The following is a 22986-nucleotide window of genomic DNA, read 5'->3' on the forward strand; positions in this document are numbered from 1 at the left end:
CTGCATCATATTTGGAGATGTAAATTAGAATATGCGTCACATGGAAGGCTGCATTTGGACAGAGGGAACTAGTTATGGTTCTTCTAGGTAGATGTGACTTGTCCACCTTGGCTAAATAAGGACTCTATCAATGATAAAAACTGTCCACTAAGTGAGGCAAGCTTTATGTAAAGCTTTGATGAAAGGCCTCGTAGAGAAGCCAGAATAACCTAGGTGGTTCCAGCCTACTATTCTCTTCTCTGAAAAACTACAGATCTCTGCCAAACACAGTAATACAGAACTGGGATGGCTTGCTTACCAAATCTACACCTTTTCCTTAAAAGCTTTTTGAATAATTTTTGATAATTTCCTGAGAGGGAAAGAACCAAGTTCTCCAAAACTGTTCTAAGAATGGCCTGTGTTCTACTGTGCATCTCCAATGCTGTGTTACCCGCCATCAGAATTACTAATTCCCTTCACTTCCTTTGCCAAAAGTACTTTATCAAATAGACCACACAAACTTAGAACTCATAGACCATTTTCAGAGCAAAAGACACCTCCAAAGGTGGGCTTTCTTTAGTGCAAAGCTGGAGGTTTCCACAGATGGGGTCCAAGCACTGGCAGAACTGAAATAAAAACACTGAGGCAAGAAACTTCTTAATGATTCTTTATTTCGTTTCCAGGATGTGACAATTTTTTCTGCTTGTCTTTTCCTGGGCCATATCACACTGGTTAATATCTGTTATGGAGGCACTGCCGACTCACTGCTGGGTAGAGCTGTCTCTCCCTTACTAACCTTAGGGAACAGAGATCCTCCAAAGTGTAGGGCATTGCCCCTGAAGTCGCACTTCATCCCCTGAGTCCTTTGCTCTCTCCCTGAGTTGGGGGAATGTTGCTTCCTTGTCCCTGTGTGTTTCCTGGTAGATTCATTCTCTTATATCCAAACACCAGTAAGCATACATCCTAATCTGAAGCACATTTCAGTTCTTATTATGAGTCGGAATCGACTCAACGGCACCAGGTTTGGTTTATGTAACAAAACCTCATGCACTAGTCAACGACTGGAATCTGCCCTTTCTTTTTCCTTCCACTTTCATCTTTTTTTTCCTCCAGTTTTAAATATATGTATTTATTTCGTTGTTGTTGTTAAGAATATGCACAGCAAAACATACACTGATTCCACAATTTCTACACGTACAGTTCAGTTACATCAATTACATTCTTTGAGTTGTGCAGTCATTCTCACCCTCCTTTTCTGAGTTGTTCCATTTCTCCCCATTAACATAAACTCACTGACCCCTGAGGTTTCTGTCTCATCTTTTGAGTTGCTGTTGTCAATTTGATCATATATAGTTTTTAAAAGGGTGTAATATTCAAGGCAGACATTTGTTATTTTTTCCTCCAGTTTTACCCAAAGTCTTCAGTTTGTTGTATCAAACCCATTGTCTGAAACATAGTTTATCCCATTTGATATTCTAAATGTTTATTATTCTCAACCTCTCTCTCTTCTTCTTCCTGTCCCTCTCTCCTTCTCTCTTTCTGTTTCTCTTTATACCTCATGTTTTTTCTTGAGAAAGGAATAGAGTTATTTATTTAGGTTTAGTCATATGAAATTGTTGATCTTCGGCTATTTCAACCTACCAAAATAACCACGCCATATTATTTAGATTAGTAAACATGTAAAGAAATGAAGTGAGGTCCATGGAAAAGAGAAGGAGCAATAGCTAGCCAATTCTATAGGTACCAGCTCATCAAGGGGACAGGAACAAAAAAAACCCAGTGCCGTCGAGTCGATTCCAACTCATAGCAACCCTACAGAACAGAGTAGAACTGCCCCATAGAGTTTCCAAGGAGCACCTGGAGGATTCGAACTGCTGATGGTTTGGTTAGCAGCCGTAGCACTTAACCACTACGTCACCAGGGTTTCAGGAACTCTGAACATGGCAGTTTCAATTTCTAACCACCTTCAGCACCAGAGTGGAATTGTTAGCTTTCGCAGTGCATATTGACAGTTGATTTCTCCTCAGGGCTCAAGACCCAGAAGATCCCAGACTGAAGAGGCCATGCATAACTTGAGCTGTTACAACCCAGGTTCCTTTATCTTTGTTGGCATACCTGGCCTGGAGAAGATCCACATATGGATTGGAATTCCATTTTGTATCATCTACCTTGTGGCTATTGTGGGCAATTGCAGTCTTCTCTACCTCATTGCAGTTGAGCACAGCCTTCATGAGCCCATGTTTTTCTTTCTCTCTATGCTGGCCACCACAGACCTCATCTTATCCACTGCCACAGTGCCCAGACTGCTCAGTAACCTCTGGCTTGGCTCCCAGGAAATAACCTTCTCTGGTTGTCTTACTCAGATGTTCTTCCTCCACCTCAGCTTTGTAGTGGACTCTGCCATCCTCTTGGCTATGGCATTTGATCGCTATGTGGCCATCTGCTTCCCCTGAGATATAACACCATCTTGACTCAACAGGTGATCATTAGGCTTGTGATGAGCATTGTTGTGAGGAGCTTCTCTGTCATCCTTCCAGATGTTTTTCTGCTGAAACGGTTGCCCTTCTGTAGGACAAGGATCATCCCACACACATACTGTGAGCATATAGGGGTTGCTCGGCTTTCCTCTGCTGACATCTCCATCAACATTTGGTATGGATTTGCTGTACCACTAATGACTGTCGTCTCAGATGTGATCTTTATTGCTGTTTCCTACACCTTCATTCTCCGTGCTGTCTTCCATCTCTCATCCCAGGGTGCCCGCCAAAAGGCCCTTAGCACCTGTGGATCCCATGTGTGTGTCATTCTCATGTTTTACACGCCTGCCTTTTTCTCCATCCTTGCTCATCGCTTTGGGCACAGTGTCCCGAGGCATGTGCTCATCCTATTTGCCAACCTCTATGTCACCATCCCGCCTGCTCTAAATCCTATAGTTTATGGAGTGAAAACCAAGCAGATCCAAGAGAAATTTATTCTCTTCTTCTCTTTGAAGAAGATGCAATAAGTGGGAAGGACTACCAAAGGAGAACTTTGGGTAAAATTGATTTGGTGAAACATATATAATGTAGGAAGACATAAAACAAATCGTAACTATTATTAATTTGAAATGTCCTGCTAATGTGCAAAGCAAAAGAAGGAGGGATAGGAAGAATGAGAATCTTATATATTTAATGTCATCATTAAAATTGTTACATTATGCTTATGTATTTATCTATCCACGCCTACATTGTAGCTCCTAAGCAGAAACTTAGTCCTAGACATCTTCTTATAAACTGCCCTATGAAAATACCCAGCACGCTATGTGTTCCCAGTAAATGTTTCATGCATGTTCCAACTTCACCAGAAACCCCTCCCTCTATGCCATTATTCCCAACTTTTCCTTTCTTCCCCCTCTATCCAGCTTAAATTTCATAATTTATTGTCTTAGTTATCTAGTGCTGCTATAACAAAAATACCATAAGTGAATGGCTTTAACAAACAGAAATTTATTTTCTCACAGTTTAAGAGGCTAGAAGTCTGAATGTAGGGCTCTCAAGGAAGGCCCTTGTCTCTTTTGAACTTCTATTCCTTAGAATTCGCCATGTGATTTGGCATCTATCTTCCCCCATCTCTGCTTGCTTGCTTTGTTGACAACTCAATCTGTTCTTTTTATATCTCAGAAGAGATTGATTTAAGATACGCTCTACACTAAGATTCTATGAATCTGAATTGACTCAATGGCAGTGAGCTTGGTTTTACTTTGTACACTGACACTGCCTCATTAACATAACAAAAACCCATTCCCAAACAGGATTATAATCATAGGTACAGGGGTTAGGATTTATAACACATATTTTGGGGGGGCACAATTCAATCCATAACATCTATTATTTCAGTCATTTTTTGCATATATCCTAAACTCACCTGTTGCTCCACTTCACTCACCTGGAAAAATATCCCAGGAATCTTGCTGAAGTTAACTGTGTATTTCGGAGAAGTTGGAGTAAACGAACTCACAGAGAAGACATTAATGGGTTAATAATCCTGCCATACTCTCCTACTTTCATCTTCTCAAATGCACCAAGCTTCTCTTTGTCCCTCCTTCCTGTAGTGATCTTTGTTCCTCTTTGCTTGGCCAACTCCTACTTAGGCTTCAATTAAAAATTTTTCCTCAAATATTCCATCTTTGTTTCTGCATACTAGATTAGTATTTCTTCTATACGTTCTTATTGTACAATGTACTTTTTTTTAGGCACTTATCACAACTTTAATAAAGTGATTTCTTTATAATTAGTTGTTTCATATTTATGCCCACCATCCGGTCATTGAGAATCAGGTCAGTGTCTGCCTAATTTATTATTGTATTTCCACAACATGCAAAATTCCCAGCACATAATAGGCACTCGATATATATCTATGGAATAAATGAATTGAAGCAAATGAGTTTTAATTAGTGAATGAAATTATAAATAGTAGGATTTATAATACAACCTTATGGGAAGGATAATTCCAGAGAATCATGGAATCCATAGTAAGTTTATAGTTGTTATCCTCACTTATTTCTCAGAGATCTTCTTTAAAATAAAAATTTCCAAGTTATCACTCCCATTTCACAAATGTGGAAACTGATTTCCAGAGGTGTTAAATATTTTGTTAGAGCACAAAGAAAGCAGGGAGAGCAAGGAATAGATTCATCACTGAAGGAACATGGAGAAAACTGCCAATCAACGCTGGACATTGAAGAAAGTATCTGAAAAGAGAGAATTCTTCATATTTGGGGAGAAGGCAGTCACAGTGAGTGCTGCCACCAGGGTTTTATTATCTCAGGCCAGGTGGGGATTTACTTCAATCCAACAGTCATTTATTGAGCATCCATTGTGAAATAAGCTTTGCCAGGGATTCAGCAGAAGATGAAACAGTCCCTGCACAAGGAGTTTGAGGCATTCTCGACTAGGCTGGGGACACGGTAAATCTAATTCTTGCCAGGGCTTCTTTATCAAGTTGCAGATCAAGCTACATCAAGACCCTGTTGAGACTTAGGTATCCTATGTTCCTGGATCCCAAAATTTCTTAGTCAACACTAATATGAGAGAAAATGTAGGCTCCTAGGCTGGGAAGGGGTTAATGTGTTTGAATTCTTGCTCATATCATACAATGAGAGTTGGGACCTTGGGATCTGGGGCCCAGAGTTCCCCCTGGCTCAGAGGCCCTCTCTTCTAACTTGTCTCTAATTCCCAGAGAAGACTAGGGATGAACATTTACACGTAACTCCTCCAGGCTCCATTTTTGTTCCTTCTTATTGTGAGCATGATTCTATGTCTGTCTCTTTTTTCTCTGTGCCTATCCTTCCTGACCTTGGGACTGGTTCTCTTGTCCTCTGGTCCATCTTTTGCCTGCTGTGTTTCTCCACTCTCTGGTCATTACACTGCCTTTGCAAAACAGTTCTAGGACCAGAATCTCCAAGGTATAAACTGGTGGGATTCACTGTAGAACTGGTGTGGAGTAAAGCTGATGAGGAGTAGAACTGGTAAGGAGAAAAGAGAGAGATGAGAAGATGCTGGGCTCCAGGAAAAAGGAAAAACCAAGATCAGAACTTTGGGCATAGGTTCTAGAAGTAACATGTGGTGAGGAAATAGATTGAAAAGAGGGTGTCTATTAGGAAATGAACTCTGAGCCCCTCTTGCTGCTCCCCTCAAAACATTTCTTTTCCCCCTCCCTTTTTTTTTTTTTTTTTTGAGATAAAGGTTTCTAAGCCTACACACATAAAAAAAATTAAAGAGAATATGTTGGTTATAATAGATTTAGGAATACCAGACTGGGAACAACCGTCTGGAGACTGAAGTTTGATAGGCTACCTTGGACTATTTTAGGTACTTTAATGTGTGCAAGCACAGTTTGTATATGTGAGTGCATTTGTAACTGAGTATCCTGTTGTTCTTTTGGGATCATGAAGGCAAGCACTAATCTATGCACTACCCCAACACCCTGGAGGCACATATATACTGAATGGATTAGAACAGTTGCTTTCTGGAATGGGTCTGTGATCCATGGACCAATGAAGGACACTTCTATCCTTCAAAAGGGCAAAGGGGAAATCTTCACATGGACACACTCAACACAAAATGAAAAATAAAATCAAGGCATGGATTACTAGCATACATAATGAAGATATTACTGAAATCCCTGTCCTGTGTTTAGCACCGGGGTAGGCTGTGCATGGGTGTGTTTTTACATTAACCATAGCCTTAACGGAGAAGAGAGAAATGCTCAGCAACCAGGCAGAGACCAGTAAATAAGGTGAGAGGAGAATGTCTGCAAAGGCAAAATACTGTTCAGATAAAAAGGAACTGTGATCGAAGACAGAGAGACAGTATTAGTAGATTAAGGAGAATGCAGTTAGTCACAGATGGAAAGATTCAATAAAGAGTGAAATGTAAAGCCAAGGATATTTTTTTTACTGTATCTAAATTTTTTTTTAAACATTTGAAGGGGAAGTGAGAGAGGTGCTACTATGTCCTTCCTTCTAGACCATCTCCCAATGTCTTTCAGTGGGTGTGACTGTGGATTCCTTGGGTTGATTGCTGAATGTCTATATCTAGTTCAGGCATATTTTAAAATGGGGAGCAAATTTTCCCAGTATTTCAGATCTTCTATGTCCCAGAGTCTAAGTGTAGGAGCCCACCATGTACTTTTATAGTAGTCTGTGAGGGTACAGTGTTGAGGGAGAGGTAGGTGAATCAGATGGTAAGGAACATAGGTAAAATGTAGTCACAACACTATTGAATGTTGAAGTCTATTGGTGATACACTTCCCTTCATTTGTTTATTTAATAAATATTTATTGAACAATCTGCACCAGGCACTGTTCTAGGGAAAAAAACAATAAAATAGGCAGACATGGATTTCTGCCCTCTTAAAGTTTACACTTCATTAAGTGATAAAGATAAGTAAAATTAAACTATTGTGATATTTCCTTTAATTGAATAATGCAGACTGACCTGACAATACCTAGAAATGTTATTATTTTATTTTTTTTTTCCTGAACTTTCAAATTGTTCAAACAACATACATATGTTTGAGTTAGGAGATTTTCTGTAGAGGCCTTGGTAAGAGATGATGATGGTAAATAGAATAGTCAATGCCACGGCCCCCCCCCCAAAAAAACATTGCTATCCAGTCAATTCCGACTCGTAGTGACCCTATAGGAGAGAGAAGAACTGCCCCATAGAGTTTCCAAGGAGTACCTGGTGAATTCAAACTGCCAACCTTTTGGTTAACAGCCATAGCACTTAACCACTACACCACCAGGGTTTCCAAAACCAAACCCATTGCCGTCAAGGCATTGTCTTAGTCCTCGAAGGCAATGGCCTATTTTCTTGAGGAGAGCCTAGGGCAGGCTAAGAGGCACTAAGAAAGTCAGAGTAGAACTGCCGCACAGGGTTTCCGAGGAGTGCCTAGTGGATTTGAACTGCCGACCTTTTGGTTAGCAGCTGAACTCTTGACCACTACACCACAAGGGCTCCTTAGTGTAAGCAGTAGCAAAAGGTGGATGTGATATAGAGAAATTCAGAGACTGAATAACCGCGATGTGGTGCTTGTTCAGAAGATGAGAAGGATGGTTATGTGTGAGGGAGTAGCAATTAGGATAGCTTCAAGGTTTCTCGAGAAGCTGCCTGTGTTGTACTATCATTTGCTAAGTTATGAAACACTGGAAAAAACAGGTTTAGAACCGAGGAAAGAGAAAAGGCTTTGTCTGGAACATGCTGAGCTGGATGCACCTGTGAGAGTTCCGTGTGAAGATGACGGGCATAAAGACAACTAGTCCCAGAGTTGAGGAGCGAGACGTGTCCTAAGGTTTATAAACTTCCGAAGCTTCAGCATAGGGGTGACAGTTGAAGCTTTGGCATTTGTGGAGATAACCAGATGGAATTGTTGACTGAGAAAGCAGTGGGCATGGACAGAGCACTGCAGAATTCCAACAATCAAGGGACAAGTAGAAACAATGAGTGATCACTTTGGTTGGAGAAAAAGAGTTGTGTATCATGTCATAAAAAAAAAAAGAAGAGTTTTGGAAGACTGGCTGAAATATTTTGTTGAAGTGTCCCAAGAATGTGTATTATGTGGGCTAGGCAGGGGCAAGAATACTATTTTGGAAAGTTTCCAGGAGATTAGGCTCCCTGTTTCGGGGTTTGTCATCTATGAGGTTTGGGCAGAGGGTCCTATCTTCTTTCTATGAGACAAATCTGATACAGGAATTTATAAAGGCTTCTTTTCTTGAAAACTTTTCCAAGCTAAGAATGACTGAAGGAGTAGGTTAACCACCTCAATCTTAGGTTTTAGTGAAGAATATTCTACATCTTTTCTTTATCTTGGTGAACTTTTCTATAACAGCGATGAGAAGCAGAACATATGTTTTAGTATGGGGAGTGGAATAAAGAAGAAAAGAGACAGCATGGTCTGCTTAGATTTCTGACATTCAGCCTACCTTTGTTAGGCCCTTTGTGAGCTTATGCACTTGTATTCCAGTTCATCAAGGTGGAGATTTCACACTGAACTTTCTTCCAAAGCCCCGACTACTGATAGAATGTTCCTCTGGCTAATGCTGTTTTGCTCACACAGTTTCTCAGGGGGCCTCCTGGGTTGGTGGTAACTGTAGTCCAAAGTTATATGACTTTTATTTCTAGTAAAATATTATTTCAATACTACTTCTGTTATGATTTTAAATTGTTTCTGAACATTTGACAGATATGTATCAATAAAAAGGAGAGATGAGGGATACTTTATCATTTTCTAGAGCTGAAAGTGAGGGGATGAAATTGGAGAAGATTCAGAGGTGAATGTCTGCAGATCGTTGTAACAATCAGCCTTGAAATTTTTATTTTCACTTTACCAGTCACATCCATTCCGAGATCATGATGGCTGTATTCAACGTGAGCAGCTTCAATCCAGGCCCATTCATCCTATTGGGAATCCCAGGGTTGGAGCACTTCCACATCTGGATCGGGATTCCCTTCTTCATTATCTACCTCGTGGCCCTTGCAGGCAACAGTGTCCTTCTCCATCTTATTTCCACGGAGCGCAGCCTCCATGAGCCCATGTTCTTTTTCCTTTCTATGCTGGCTGCTACAGATCTCATTCTGTCTAATACATGTGTACCCAAAATACTCAGTATCTTCTGGCTAGGTCCTCAGGAAATCACCTTTCCTGGATGCCTTACTCAGATGTTTTTTCTCCACTACAGCTTTGCCATGGATTCTGCAATTCTGCTGGCAATGGCATTTGATCACTATGTTGCCATTTGCTTCCCCTTAAGATACACTCCTATTCTCACTTATCAGATTATTACTAAGATTGTGATGGGTATTATCAGCAGGAGCTTTTGTATCATCTTTCCATGTGTGTTCCTCTTAAAACGACTTCCCTTCTGCCGAACGTTCATTATACCTCACACATACTGTGAGCACATAGGCGTTGCCCGGCTCGCCTGCACGGACATCTCCATCAACATCTGGTATGGCCTTGCTGTGCCGGTAATGACTGTCACCTCAGACCTGATCCTCATTGGCATTTCCTACACTCTCATTCTCCGTGCTATCTTTTACCTCCCATCCCGGGATGCCCGCCAGAAGGCCCTTAGCACGTGTGGTTCCCATGTTTGTGTGATTCTTGTATTCTACACGCCAGCCATGTTCTCTGTCCTCACCCACCGTTTTGGTCACAATATTCCTCACTCCTTCCACATAATGTTTGCCAACCTCTATGTAGCCATCCCATCTGTACTCAATCCAATTATCTATGGCATGAAGACCAAGCAGATTCGGGATAAGATCATCCTTCTGTTCTTCCCCAAAGGGACCCAGTGATATTCGGTTAAGAGCTTGAGAAACAAAACAGGTAACCATATTGATTTTAGAGTACCTTAAAAAAAATCTGGAATCTATTTAATATTGGCTTAAATTTTCATGAAACCCCAGAAATCTATTATAGTTTGTTGAAATCAGTGAGACAAGATGAGCAGTTAGATATCAAGAGAGGCAGGCAAAAAAAATAAATAAATAAACAGGGGAGGGGAGAGTTGAAGACAACATGTCTGCATTAAAAGACTGACAAAAAGAAGATTTTTATCTCATTTTGACATGAGATTTCCAAGATTTACGGGATAAGATTTTGATCATATGTAATAAGAATAGATTAATATTCTTATAAACAGATTAAAGGGGAAGAGTAGAGGCCATTTTTTTTGTAGGGCACTTTCCAGATGAGAGTCAGTAAAGCTAACAGAAAATGATTACCCTCTTTTGAGAACCCCCCAGGAAAATAAACCATCTAAAACTGTGGCAATCGGACTTTGGTGGGTATCAGAATTATCTGGGGATCTTGGTAAAATTACAAGTCCCTAAAAAAAAAAAAAAAAAAAAAAAAATTTTTTTTTTTTTTTTTTACTACCCTAAATACAAAGTAGTACAGTAGGCTCTATTCTACTTCAATGCACATATGTGTTCTTTACTCTTTAGGTGATTCTGATACTGAAGAAATTGTGGCTCCTTTCAGATGGGAAAAGTCCTGGCCCTGTGAAAAACCCAAAGTCTTGATCTTGTAGTTATTATCTGGGTCTGGAAAAAAACCCAGTAAGGTGATGGGTCTGGGTTATCCTGTGTGCTCCATGTCCTGGAGTAATGTTATTACTCTATCCTAAAACTGTCCAACTTTAAATCACGTATCATCAAAATACATTATCAGTTATCTCTACTTGTTGCAATTCTCTTCAGCCTGGGCATTCTTCCTTCTTTAAAGATTTTTAGCTTCTCTTTCAATATGATTTTCTCCACAATTACTTTTATCACTATTCTTTGTGATTTTAATGTCCACATAGGTCATTCTTTAACAACTCGAGTGGAAGATTGTATTTTCCAAAGACACCACAGCAATACCTTCCATTTCCCATGATTTTTCTGCAGTGTGAACTTGCCATTCCCACACTAACAGTTGAAATCTAATTCCCCTTCTCTTGAATCTAGGTTGACCTTAAGGATTGCTTGACAAATAGAATGCAGTGGATGTGACATTTGGAAGCTTCCAAGGCTCCTGTCCCATTGCCATTGAGTTGATTCTGACTCATAGCAAACATATAAGACAGAGTAGAACTGCTGTATAGGGTAAAGGCTGTGATCTTTACTGAAACAGGCTGCCACATCTTTCTTCCACAAAATCAGCTGGTAGGCACAAACCGCCAGTCTTTGGTTAGTAGCCACGTGCTTAACCACTGCACCACCAGATTTCTTCCTGGTATCTTGAAATGCTTGATTTTGGTACACGCCTTCTTGGGATCCAGCCACTATGCTGTGGTTTCAACAATGGTCTGAAGCATAACAACGATTGAGAGAATGGTGCAGGACTGGGCGGTGTTGTATTCTGTCATACACAGGCTCCCTATGCGTCAGAACCGACCTGACGGCACAACAACAACGTGCTATAAGGATCCCAAGTGACATGGAGAGGCCATGAAATTGTTCAGTGTCTAAGCAGAATTTAGAGGCAATGCAAAGGGTCAAGGTTGGCTGGGTTCAAATATAAAATTGAGTTTTATTCCCAATCTCTCCAGAAGACAAAAGACTTTCAAAGTAAGCTGTAAGATTCTTTGTTAAGAATCGAGACACATTTAAAGATGTCCTGTATAAACATTTTTAATTAGACAAAGAAGCTCCAAGAATCTTAAAGGTATTTACTATAGCACCGTAACTCTGAGTCAAAATCAATAAGAGACCAGTTTTAAAGATACTTGTGAGTGTGATTTTTGTCTAATGACACCCAACAACACCCATTGCCATTGAGTCTATTCCAAATCCTAGTGACCCTATAGGACAGAGTAGGACAGGCCCATAGAGTTTCCAAGGAGAGCCTGGTGGATTCGAACTGTTGACCTTTTGGTTAGCAGCCATAGCTCTTAACTACTCTGCCACCAGGGTTTCCTTCTCTAATGAAGTGAACCTAAAATATTCATAGAAAACTCACAAAGTTTTAGAAAGAAATGTACAAGTACCATCAGCTTGGACTAAAAAGGACATTTGTTAGTTGCCATTGAGTTGACTCTGACTCATGGTGAGCCATACGTGCAGAGTAGAACTGCTCCATAGAGTTTTCAGTGCTATGACCTTTCAGAAACAGATCATCAGATCTTGCTTCTAAAGTGCCTTTGGATGGGTTTCAACCACCAGGCTTTCAGGTAGTAGCCTAGCACTTAACCATTAGTACCACCCAGGACTCCCAGGGCAAAAATAAAAGAGGTCTTTGGGTCTCCAACTTCCTTTAGGTAGGAAGCAGGGTGGGAAAGCCCCTCAACTATAAACACAGGTCATTTCTCGTTGAAAACCAAGGATGACATAGATTATGAACCCAGTTGCTCAGAGCCTGAGGCCAAGAGCCATGGAGAACCATTCCCAGGGAGCAGGATCTGGTCCTTATTAAGAATCTGGTGATATATCCCTGGCTGGATTTTAGAACTATAATGGACCATTGATTGCTATATGCCTCTCCCACTGCCACAATTTTGAATATGAGGAACTGTTGCAGTTATCTTGTCTGTGTATAACCATTGCGTATTGGATGCATACCCATATACACACTACTATTGAGTCGATTCTGACTCATAACAACCCTATAAGACAGGGTAGAACTGCCCCGTAGGGTTTCCAGGGCTGTAAATCTTTACAGAAGCAGACTGCCACATCTTTCTCTTGTGTCACAGCTGGTGGGTTCAAACTGCTAACCTTTGGTTAACAGCTTAACCAGTGCCCAATTAGGGCTCCTCATTGGATGCGTAGGGGGCAGATAATCATCTCTTTAGTTCACAGGTCCTCAAACTGAGGGGAATTGCACTCAATGAGCTATATACAAGGAACTATACTCAAGGAACCTCATTCATACTTTGCCCTGATTTAGAGGAATAAAATCCTGTACTTTGAACTGATCCCATAATGGGAATGAAACTTTGCGGGTCTAAGGAAATGGAATGAATGCATTTGGCATGTAGGAAGGGACATGCATTAATGTAGTAAGAGGATAGGTTGTTAGATGTTTTAGTTTCCAAAGATGGACAAAACAGTATCTTTCACCCCTTTTTGCATTATGGCTTTGCCACTACCCCAAGTTGTACAATCTAATCTCCCACCCCTTGGATCTGTGTTGGCCTTAGGGACTAGCTTGAAAAATAGAATGCAGTAGATATGACATTTTGGGGTGTTTGAATTTAGGTTATAAGAAACCTTACAACTTCTCCATCCATATCTTGGAATATTTGCCTTTTGGACACTCTCTCCAGAACATAGCCACCATGCTGTGAGAATCTCAAGCCACAGGAAAAGGTTATGTGGTGGTCAGCCCTGGCTGAACTCCTAGATAACAGCCAGAATCAAATGTACCTACTCTAGTTAGAGATGACTACAGCTCCATCAAAATGTAATTAGAGCAACTTGACAGAGAGATAGAGACACCTCAAGTGAGAACAGCTCAGTAGATTTCTATAAATCTGCAGAACAATGAGAAATAATAATAAAATTTTACTTCAAATGATTAATATTTGAGTAGTTTGTTACACAGCAATTGATAACTGGAATCACTGGATTCTCAGTAGTCTCACTTTTCTTCCAACCTACCTCATCTACTTCATTCCTTGGAAATATCTTAGAATATGTATCCATACAAATATTTGCAAGTTCTTTATAATCTCAGTTTTAGACATTCCAGTCCCTTCCACCCTCTCCTGTTTTTCTACTTCACTTCTCAATTCAATAGTCCTTGAATTCCAAGGTGTTGATAATTAACTGATACAACTAAGTTTTTTCATTTCTTTCCTTAGCTTTAATTTCATGGTCCATTTTTAGAACCACTCTTTAATACACCCTCACATTTCTCTCTTTTCTCTCCCTGTCTAACACACACACACACAGAAACACATGATTGTGCTTTTTCAGCAATGCTGAGGCCATTTTTAAATGTAACTCTCCACCCACCTTGTGCCTGAAGCCATGGGGTAAAAAGTTGTAAATGTGCTGACTCACCTAGTTTTAAAAGTAAGATTGCTAACTTAAGAAAAATTATTTAGGAGACTCGTATAATTTGAGGATGAAAGGCAGGAACTACTGGTAATTACATATAACCAAATCCATTGCCTTCAAGTTGATTTCAACTTGTAGTGACCCTATAGGACAGAGTAAAACTGCCCCCATAGGGTTTCCAAGGAGGGGCTGGTGGATTTGAACTACCAAACTTTTGGTTAGCAGCCAAGGTCTAAATCACTGCGCCACCAGGGCTCCAATTACACATAGAAAACAGACATAAATTGGAACTGTCCTGAGCAAATTGGGAGATCTGGTCACCTAACATTTTGTACTTCATGGCAATTATATTACATTTTCCTTTTCGTTTACTTGCCCACTCTTTAGAAGATAACATCATACGTTTTCTTCTCTCCTCAACCTTCAAATACTTTCTTTCCTATCATAACCCTTAGAGATAGATGGCATTGCTTTTACTTCCCTGAAAACACAGAGGGAAGAATAGAATGTCCACATGTATGTACAACCACATCCGCCCACCTGCCTACATTTGCACTTTTATTTCTATTTTCCCTCTAGTTACTATGGATGCTGCTATCCAAAACCAAATCCTCTGCTTGTGCACTAAACTCCATACTCTAATGTCTACCTAAGGATTTGCCTTAGCAATTGTCTCTTCTTTGAGTTCACCATTGCAGCACAGGCCTCCTTTGTCACTGAAGCAGGAGAAAAGAGGGCATAGAGTATTCACATTTGTTCTTAAATATTTCAGCCCTGTCTTGACATATGCCACTTCTATTATTACCACGTGGCCCCATCTAAATGCATGGGGCCCTCTCTTATATATAGAAAGGAGAGAAGAAGCCAATAGATATAAGAATGAGAAATCTCTTTTACAGAAAACAATACAAACTTAATCCTTTTACCTGTCTAATCTCATTCTCTACTACTTTTCCCCTTGCTCACTCTGCTTTTGCCATATTTGCCTTCTAGAAGCTTCTCAAGTACATCCAGTACACTCTCACCTCAGTGCCTAGATAATCCATCAGCTTTTAAATGCCCAGATTTCATGTTATATCAATTAAATCAGCACGTCTCGGGGGCAGGATTGAGGCTTCAACATTTCTTAAAAAGCCCAGGTGGTTCCACTGTGTGGCAAAGTTTCAGAGCCACCAACTTAAAGTGTGTTAATAGCTGTATTTTGCAGAAGAGGAAATCAAGGTCTGAAAAAGGTAATAATTTATTCAAAATTTCTCAGCTAGTAAATGTCAGAGCTGGGATGGATTCAGATCTGTATCTGTCTTATTTCTGTTTGTTCTATTTCCTATATAAAATAGAATCCTTTGTATGGTAGCAGTAGATTAAAGAAAACCACCTTTTCAGTTTCTTTATACTTACTGTCCAGTTACTTTCTAAACAACTTGAATTAACTTGCACATCAATTTGTGTGAGGGTCAGAGACAAATTGTAAATATTTTTGAGGACTGAATACGTGTTTATAGCTCAATATCGATGAGCTAAGTGCTAAGGTCTGGAATGAGGTAGAAAGGAGAGTGGTGAGAGGCTAGCTAAGGTGTTTACAATTATGTGAGATCTATTTGGTGAGGGCACTTTAAAAGAGTCTGACTAGACCTTGTCTATCCTTCTTCCTTTGGAAAATTCTCTTCTTATGGTTCAGATATGCCCTGGATAGTTCCTGCTTCTAGAAGGAAATGCTGTTGTCCACTTTCACATCTTTCTCTAGTATGTACTCCCCATGTCACCTTAATTTATAGGAGCCTTTCCTGACCCAATCAGTCCAGCACATAAAGTCTGATCTCCATTCCGATATACCCAGCTTCTTGGCCTGAAAGTTTGATGGAGAAGAAGATGTCATTTTCTCAGTGGACTATGGGAAAAGTATGTGTCTTCTCACTGGCCCATAATTAACAGTAAGTTTCATTTAGTAGCTTGTCATCTGGTGTATTTAGATGGAGAAAAGGCAAGGAATTACACCTAATGATGGCATCAAAATGTTAAAGGGAAATAAAGAGTCAGGTTCAAGGTCATTCTGGAGGAATTCAGATTAAACAGAATGATTCCTTTCTGAACACAGGCAATATGAGCCACTTAGGTAATAAAAGGAAGTGTGAAAATGCCAACTTAAGGTATTTTTCACAAATGGGATTAAGTACTTTTAATCTCTACTTTGTCTCCTCATTTTTTCATCATCTTATGTCTCCCCTCTTCTCCCTGCATTGCCCTTTCCATCAGTCTGGCACAATTAGGCTACATTTTTTGCCTAAAGTCTTGTAATTGGATTAGTGGGTAACTGGGGACATGATATAGCAGAAAATGCTTCCAGATCAATGTGAGTATGTGTAGAAGGATTGGGCAGGTATTAATCTTAAAAAATGGCCATCCCGTAAAAGAAGATGCTGACGGAACTAGTATGCCTCCCCAGAGATAATATTTGCAAATTCACCTCTGTTTGTGGCAACTGGGACCACTGGGCCTCTGAGCCACACCACAGCCTCTCTGGACCAAAAAACCCTTTCAAGCGTGAGGATAAATGAAGTGAGATCTCAGATCCAGGGACTATGCTACTTGTGCTGAATCAAGTCTTTCCCAGTGCTGCTCGCCCCAGAAGCTGGGGTGACTTTTGAATGGATGAGGGGGAAAGAATAGAGTTGAAGACTGTTTTGTAAAACCAGGAGCAGAAGTAGGGGAAGACAGAAAGGTAGGAAAATCCATACGAAGATACTGAAGTTTTTGGCTACTCCAGAGGTCATCTGAGATAGTCTCCTGACTCATTAGCGAAGGTACAGCTCCTTGAATTCCTCAGGTATTTGGTTAGCTTTACTGCATACCCAAATTTATTATCAGGAAGTCCTTCTTTGCTTTCCACCTGAATCCTTGATGTTGCAATTAGAGTTTCCAGCCTCTTGCTATTTTCATTATTGGCTGAAGAAAGCAATCAGAGGGATCTCTTGGAGCAGACTTTCTTAAATCTATAATGAAGTTAGAAGTTCCTGGCAATAACTGCATCTTGCCCTCACTTTTTTTGGTCAGGCAAGCCAGGTAAAAGTGAAGCCATATCTATTTGTCAGTGAGTGATCTTGTTCCTAAGGAGCCCTGGTGGTGCAGTGGTTAAGCACTCGGCTGCTAACCAAAAGGTTGGCAGTTTCAACCTAAGACCTACTCCACAGGAGAAAGTTGTGGCAGTCTACATCCCTAAAAATTACAGCCTCGGAAACCCTATGAGACAGTTCTACTCTGTCCTATAAGGACACTAGGAGTTGGAATTGCCTTGACTCCAGTGTGTTTAATCTTGTTCTTGAGTACATGAAACCTCCATGGCACCTCCAAGAATATCTGAGGTATGAGCAAACATACCTGATTGCCCTCCCATTCTTCTAAGTATCTAAGTCTAGTTAGTACTGTCCAAATATAATTTCCTCAGTGTAGAGAATTCTAGGATTTCATGTGCAGAAACATTAGAAGCCCACAAAGAACCTGTTGAGCATCCTGAGTTTCTGGTTGTCTTTTCCTGGGAAAAATTAGGTGACTGCCTCATTCATCCTTACTCTGCTCTTGGGGGCAGCATAGAACACATCTGTTCCTTTCTTGTTGATGGTTCACAAATGTCAAAATGATTCCTTATGTCAAGGGAGAGTGACGGTGGGAACTCATTGATATTGATGTATGGATAGGATTGGAATCTTTGGGCAACCATTTCGTCTCATATCTTGTGAAGGTCCAGCTAATCCAGCTAAATGAGAATCAGCCTTGGATATCTCTGAAGAGAGTCCTTGATTTTAAAAAGAAAGTGAAACTATAATGCCCTTGCTCTGGGATTACAGACTCAAGAAAGGCCAGTGTATCTTACTATTTGAGGAACTAAGCAGAGTTTCCTTTTTTGAGAAATAAGTGCAAAGTCAAAGTGATGGACTCAGAGATTTGCAAAATCATGAGAGAGAACAGTGAGTATTATAGTTAATGTTTATTAAATAATAGAAACTGTGTAATTTGCTTTGTATAACTCATCACTTTTATTCTTCTGCAGAGCCCCAGGAAATATGTATTATCTGAAGTTTACATTAAGGAACTGAGAACAGAAGGATTAAGAAAATCGTTCAAGGTATTACAGTTAACATTTAGCTGCAATAAAGTCAGATTTGAACCAAGCAATCTGAATGTAGGGCCTGATTTCTTATCTTCCAGACTTGAGCATCAAAGAAGAGCTTTAGGAAGGTGATGACACTGGGAATAGTGTGGTACAAGCAATGCTTGAAGCATTTAAGGAAGATTCAGATTTGGAGATTAAATTTCATTTCCTCAGGGAAGCTCTCCCTGTGTAGGACCTGGCTCATGTAACTTCCCTTCTTAGCAAGTATCAGGGTAGTATTTTTATACGTATATTGAAGACAGTTTGAATAATGAAGTCTCCTCATTAGACTATAAGCATAATATATCAGGAAACATGCATGTTCTTACTCTTCAATGTATATCAAACACCTGGAAGAATTCCTGGCACATAAAAAATAATAACATTTTTGACAAAAGAATGAAATTCAAGAGCAGCCTTAGAAAGATTACATGTGTTTTAAGATATGCTAAAATATGAAGAGGAATCGTGCTGGTTGTGCTTATACACACGGTCTTAGTGAAAGACAAAATATTCTCAAACACAGAAGGCCTAAAGTTGTGAACAGCAGCCTCAAGAAATCATATTTCTTATGACTAGATGTGTGCAAAAAACGGCCAGGTGACCACATTTCAGAAAGTCACATTTGAGAGACAAGAATCACAATGATTGAATTACAAATTCTTCATGATTTATATCGCAGGTGGATGACAAGATTATTTGCCACTGATTTATCTATTGTTTAAAACACTCAGCTAGAAGATAGAAGCCAAAAACATTTACATTTTTCCTAGATGGGCATTGAAATGTTTATAATCACTTTGTTGTTGTTGTTTTTTGGCAGTTATAACCAAACTTTTGAATGTTTAAGGACATATAAAATTATAGTAGACTTGGCAGTGAACTCTATTTTTAGGTCATTAATTCCATCAGTAATTGCAAGTTGTAATAAAAATAACACTATTATGTATACAATTTATAACTATAGTGACTGTTAGCAGTAGTATATGAGAAACAGATACTACAATTATTAAAACAAAATTCCTAATGCATTATGAATTGGCCTTTTAATAACGCAGTTGCAGGTGAACAGGGAATTAAAGGTAGGGTTTTTTTTTTTTTAATTTATTCTTTATAATTGTTAGGAAATGTTTGATCCCATATTAAATGCTTCCACATCCTAAAATTCCTTTTAGGTGAGAACCACTGAATGAATTTAAAGTTAATGTCCCTTTGAAAAATGAGGATCTTTGAGTTCCGAAGACCAGACTTCTAGAAGGTAAGAATGATGATTCTGATTTCACCTGTAGGAGTCTCTCAAGGCAAGATGGCTCCATAATTCCTTCTTTCCCTTCTCCTATATCCTATTAGGATAACCACAAATGAAGGCCCAAGCACTCCAGAAAACCTTCCCTGACTTAACTCATCTATTAACTCAGGTGAGTCAACCTGCCTTTCTTCTTCCCTTCTCATGGCATACTTCTTCTCCTTGGAGATTTTCCAGAATACCACCTATGTTGGCCCATGGCCTGACTGATCCTATGGGAGCTCGTATTCTAAAGTGTACAAAGCAGACTAAGGCAGATGTGATTTATAATCAAATTGAAGCATGTGGCCAATCAAGAAAAATGACAGCAATTTATTATGCTGATTAAAAAAAAAATTAGATAAATACTAAGAAAAGATGATAGGAACACCTCTTAGAGTATGTAGAGTGAAAAGAGCATAGTGGAGTCATAGACCTAGCTAGGAAAGATCTTGTCTGATCCATGAGGAAAGCTCCCAGGAGGAGACATTATTTTTCAGCACTAGTCACTCATCCAAGTCTGTTAAAAACTCAAATACTGTGTTCAGTCTTTTATTCATTTACTTGATGATTTGTGTGTCTAATGTATATAAGGCATAGACACAGGATATCAAAGAAAAATAAGACTAAAATTTTACAGTGTAATGGGGAGGAGAGATACACATAGTTACAAAACAATTTGTGTCTTTCCTAATGTAGGCTACTGAAGGTATAGAAACATCATAGGAGAAGGGGTTATAGAAGGGATTCATAGAAGAGCACATATTTAGCTGATTTTTGAATGACCTTTGGGAATTTGCCAGGTCATCAAATGAGGACAGCTTTCCTGGACAGATAAAGAGTCATCTGAAAAATCATGCAAGTTTGAGAAAACATGCTTTGAGCATTTTGCAGCACTTAAATAAGGATGGAACTTTCAGTATTTGGTGGAGTGTGGTAGTAAATAACGCTAGATAGGTATCCAAGAACAAGATCAAGAAGAGCTTTGTATATCCTTGCAACAGAATCTCAGCAGGAAACAGGTGACACACTCAAACTGAGCAATTTGAGGGGAGCATAGCAAGGAAACCATTTGCAAAGATGTGGATAAGCGTAGGGAAATCAAAAGGGCCTGTGCAGTTTCCTGAACTAGTAACAGCAGGTGCTGCTACAACCCTTAGGCCTGCAGGCATGATGGGAGGATATGGTTACCAAAGGAAACCAGAACCAGAGGGGTCCAGCCAGCTTGCTGCTAACCAGCTGGGAGGAAGCTGAAAGAATGAATCCCTGACCTTGGTCTTCTTCCTCCATCCAGTTTCCTATTGTTGTTTACCATTGCAAAACCCAACTGTAAGTGAGAGGGAAAGGGAGTCTGTTGAAGTAGTTCACAGAGGTCAGTGTCCTAGGGCCCAGACATGCTGAAAAATGGTAAATGGTAGATCAGGTGGGGTTAATGCAAGAGATTCTACACAGCATCCACTAAACCCGAAAACCCCATTGCCATCAAGTAGGTTCTGACTCATAGGGACCCTGTAGGACAGGGTGGAACTTCCCCATAGGGTTTCTAAGGAGAGACTGGTGGATTTGAACTGCCACCTTTTGTTTAGCAGCCACATGCTTAGCCATTGTGCCACAAGGACTCCACAGCATCCAGTAAGAAAGGTTAATTTGCATTTCTGTTGACTGTATTTGCATGATAGACTATTTAGACAGCTGTGTGGAGGCTTCACTGGAAGACAAAAATGGTGCAAGTGGGCATATTAGTTACACAGCTACTTTAAAAACTTAGGCAAGAAATGAGGAAGGCATAAATTTGAGCATCTTTGGTGGGAATTAAAGAAAGCCAAGGGATTCAAAGTATACTTAGGAGGAATAAATGGCATCTAGGATGACTCAATTTCATTTTCTAGCCACCTTTTAAGAAGATAAATCTGTTTTTTGCATCGTTATGGTCTCTGCATCTGTCTGCAATGGCACTGCCTTCCACCCTTCCACATTTATTCTACTGGGAATCTCTGGGATGCAAGACCAGCATGCTTGGATTGCCATCCCCTTCTGCTCCATGTATATCCTTGCTTTGGTCGGCAATGGCACCATCCTCTACGTCATCATGATGGACAGAGCTCTGCATGAGCCAATGTACCTCTTTCTGTGCCTGCTTGCCACCACTGACTTGGTACTCTGTTCAACCACACTGCCCAAAATGCTAACAATCTTCTGGTTTAGGTCCCATGTAATTTCTTACCTTAACTGCCTCACCCAAATGTTTTTTGTTCACACTGCCTTTGCCACCGAGTCAGCTGTCCTGTTGGCCATGGCTTTTGATCGCTATGTTGCTATCTACCATCCACTTCACTATACATCCATCCTCAATGTCACTGTGATTGGGAAGATCGGTCTGGCATGTGTAGCCCGTGGTCTTCTCTTTGTTTTCCCTTTCGTCATCCTCATTGAACGCTTGCCCTTCTGTGGACTTCACATCATCCCCCACACATACTGTGAGCACATGGGTATTGCCAAGCTGGCCTGTGCCAGCATTAAGCCGAACACTATCTATGGTCTCACCGTGGTACTTTTTGTCACTGGCATGGGTGTGGTCCTCATTGCTACTTCCTATGGCCTAATCCTGCAGGCCGTGTTGCGCCTGCCCTCTAAGGATGCCCAATTCCGAGCATTTAGCGCTTATGGAGCCCACATCTGTGTGATTCTTGTCTTCTACATCCCTGCTTTTTTTTCTTTTTTCACCCACCGGTTTGGACACCATGTATCTCCCCAGGTCCGCATTGTACTTGCAAATCTCTATCTTCTCTTGCCACCTGTTCTAAACCCCCTGGTCTATGGCATTAATACCAAACAGATTCAGATGAGACTGTTTGGTTTTTGTCTGGAGAGGAGGTAGCTATACTATCTATATGCTCCCATTCATCATCAGGAAATGTTATATTTAATTTCCCATCTTCCTCAGCAATCCTTATCCTTGGACCAGCGGTTGCTGCTTATGCTAGTTCCAGCAGGTCAGTAGCATGTGTTATCTGAGAGTTTTTTGAAGTATTCAGAACAATTCCTCTAGTCTTGGGAAATATACAAACTACTGTTTTCCTGTGAAGCTATTATGTGGCCTGTTAATGAGACTATAGGTCTTAAACCTTCCTAGGGATAAGTCAGGAGGCCATGCAGAACTCTGAAAGTAAAAGATATGGAAAGCTACTTTCTGGTGGATGTAGAAGAAAAGTGGTCATAAAAGAACTATTAATACATCAAATAATCGAGAATACACACACACACACAGATTTATTTATAAATATACAGCCAGCACTTTATTTTAATTACAGTGTTTGCAGTAACATCTGCACCAGTATTCCAGGGCTGGCTATGAAAGTCTGGTATCTTCTGGATCTGGGATTACATTTGAAATAGATGAGAATGAATGCTGAGTGCCTTATTGTGAGAAGTCTGGAAGGCATATATCCACAGGAAAGCCACAGAACAAGTGTCTCAAGGAATGAATTCAAAAGACGATGCTTTGTAACTAACATACCCACCTATGATTGATGATCTTTATAT

The 22986-nt window shown here is 40.1% G+C and overlaps 2 protein-coding genes and 1 pseudogene across 2 annotated transcripts; all 3 read left to right on the top strand.

Moving 5' to 3' along the window:
* Nucleotides 1–2040: 2040 nt before the first annotated feature.
* On the top strand, nucleotides 2041–2983 carry LOC100673744 (olfactory receptor 52H1-like; annotated as a pseudogene).
* Nucleotides 2984–8655: 5672 nt separating this feature from the next.
* Nucleotides 8656–9820, top strand: LOC100673450 (olfactory receptor 52H1-like). The gene has a single exon (XM_003423326.3). It carries the CDS (start codon nucleotides 8870–8872, stop codon nucleotides 9818–9820), a length of 951 nt encoding a protein of 316 aa, XP_003423374.2. The 5' UTR covers nucleotides 8656–8869.
* An 11053-nt stretch (nucleotides 9821–20873) lies between these two features.
* Nucleotides 20874–22398, top strand: LOC100654760 (olfactory receptor 52D1-like). The gene has a single exon (XM_064289227.1). The coding sequence runs from the start codon at nucleotides 21371–21373 to the stop codon at nucleotides 22319–22321; it is 951 nt and encodes a 316-aa protein (XP_064145297.1). The 5' UTR covers nucleotides 20874–21370; the 3' UTR covers nucleotides 22322–22398.
* Nucleotides 22399–22986: the final 588 nt, after the last annotated feature.

The sequence above is a fragment of the Loxodonta africana genome, chromosome 7 (genome assembly GCF_030014295.1).
Source record: "Loxodonta africana isolate mLoxAfr1 chromosome 7, mLoxAfr1.hap2, whole genome shotgun sequence".
NCBI lineage: Eukaryota > Metazoa > Chordata > Mammalia > Proboscidea > Elephantidae > Loxodonta > Loxodonta africana.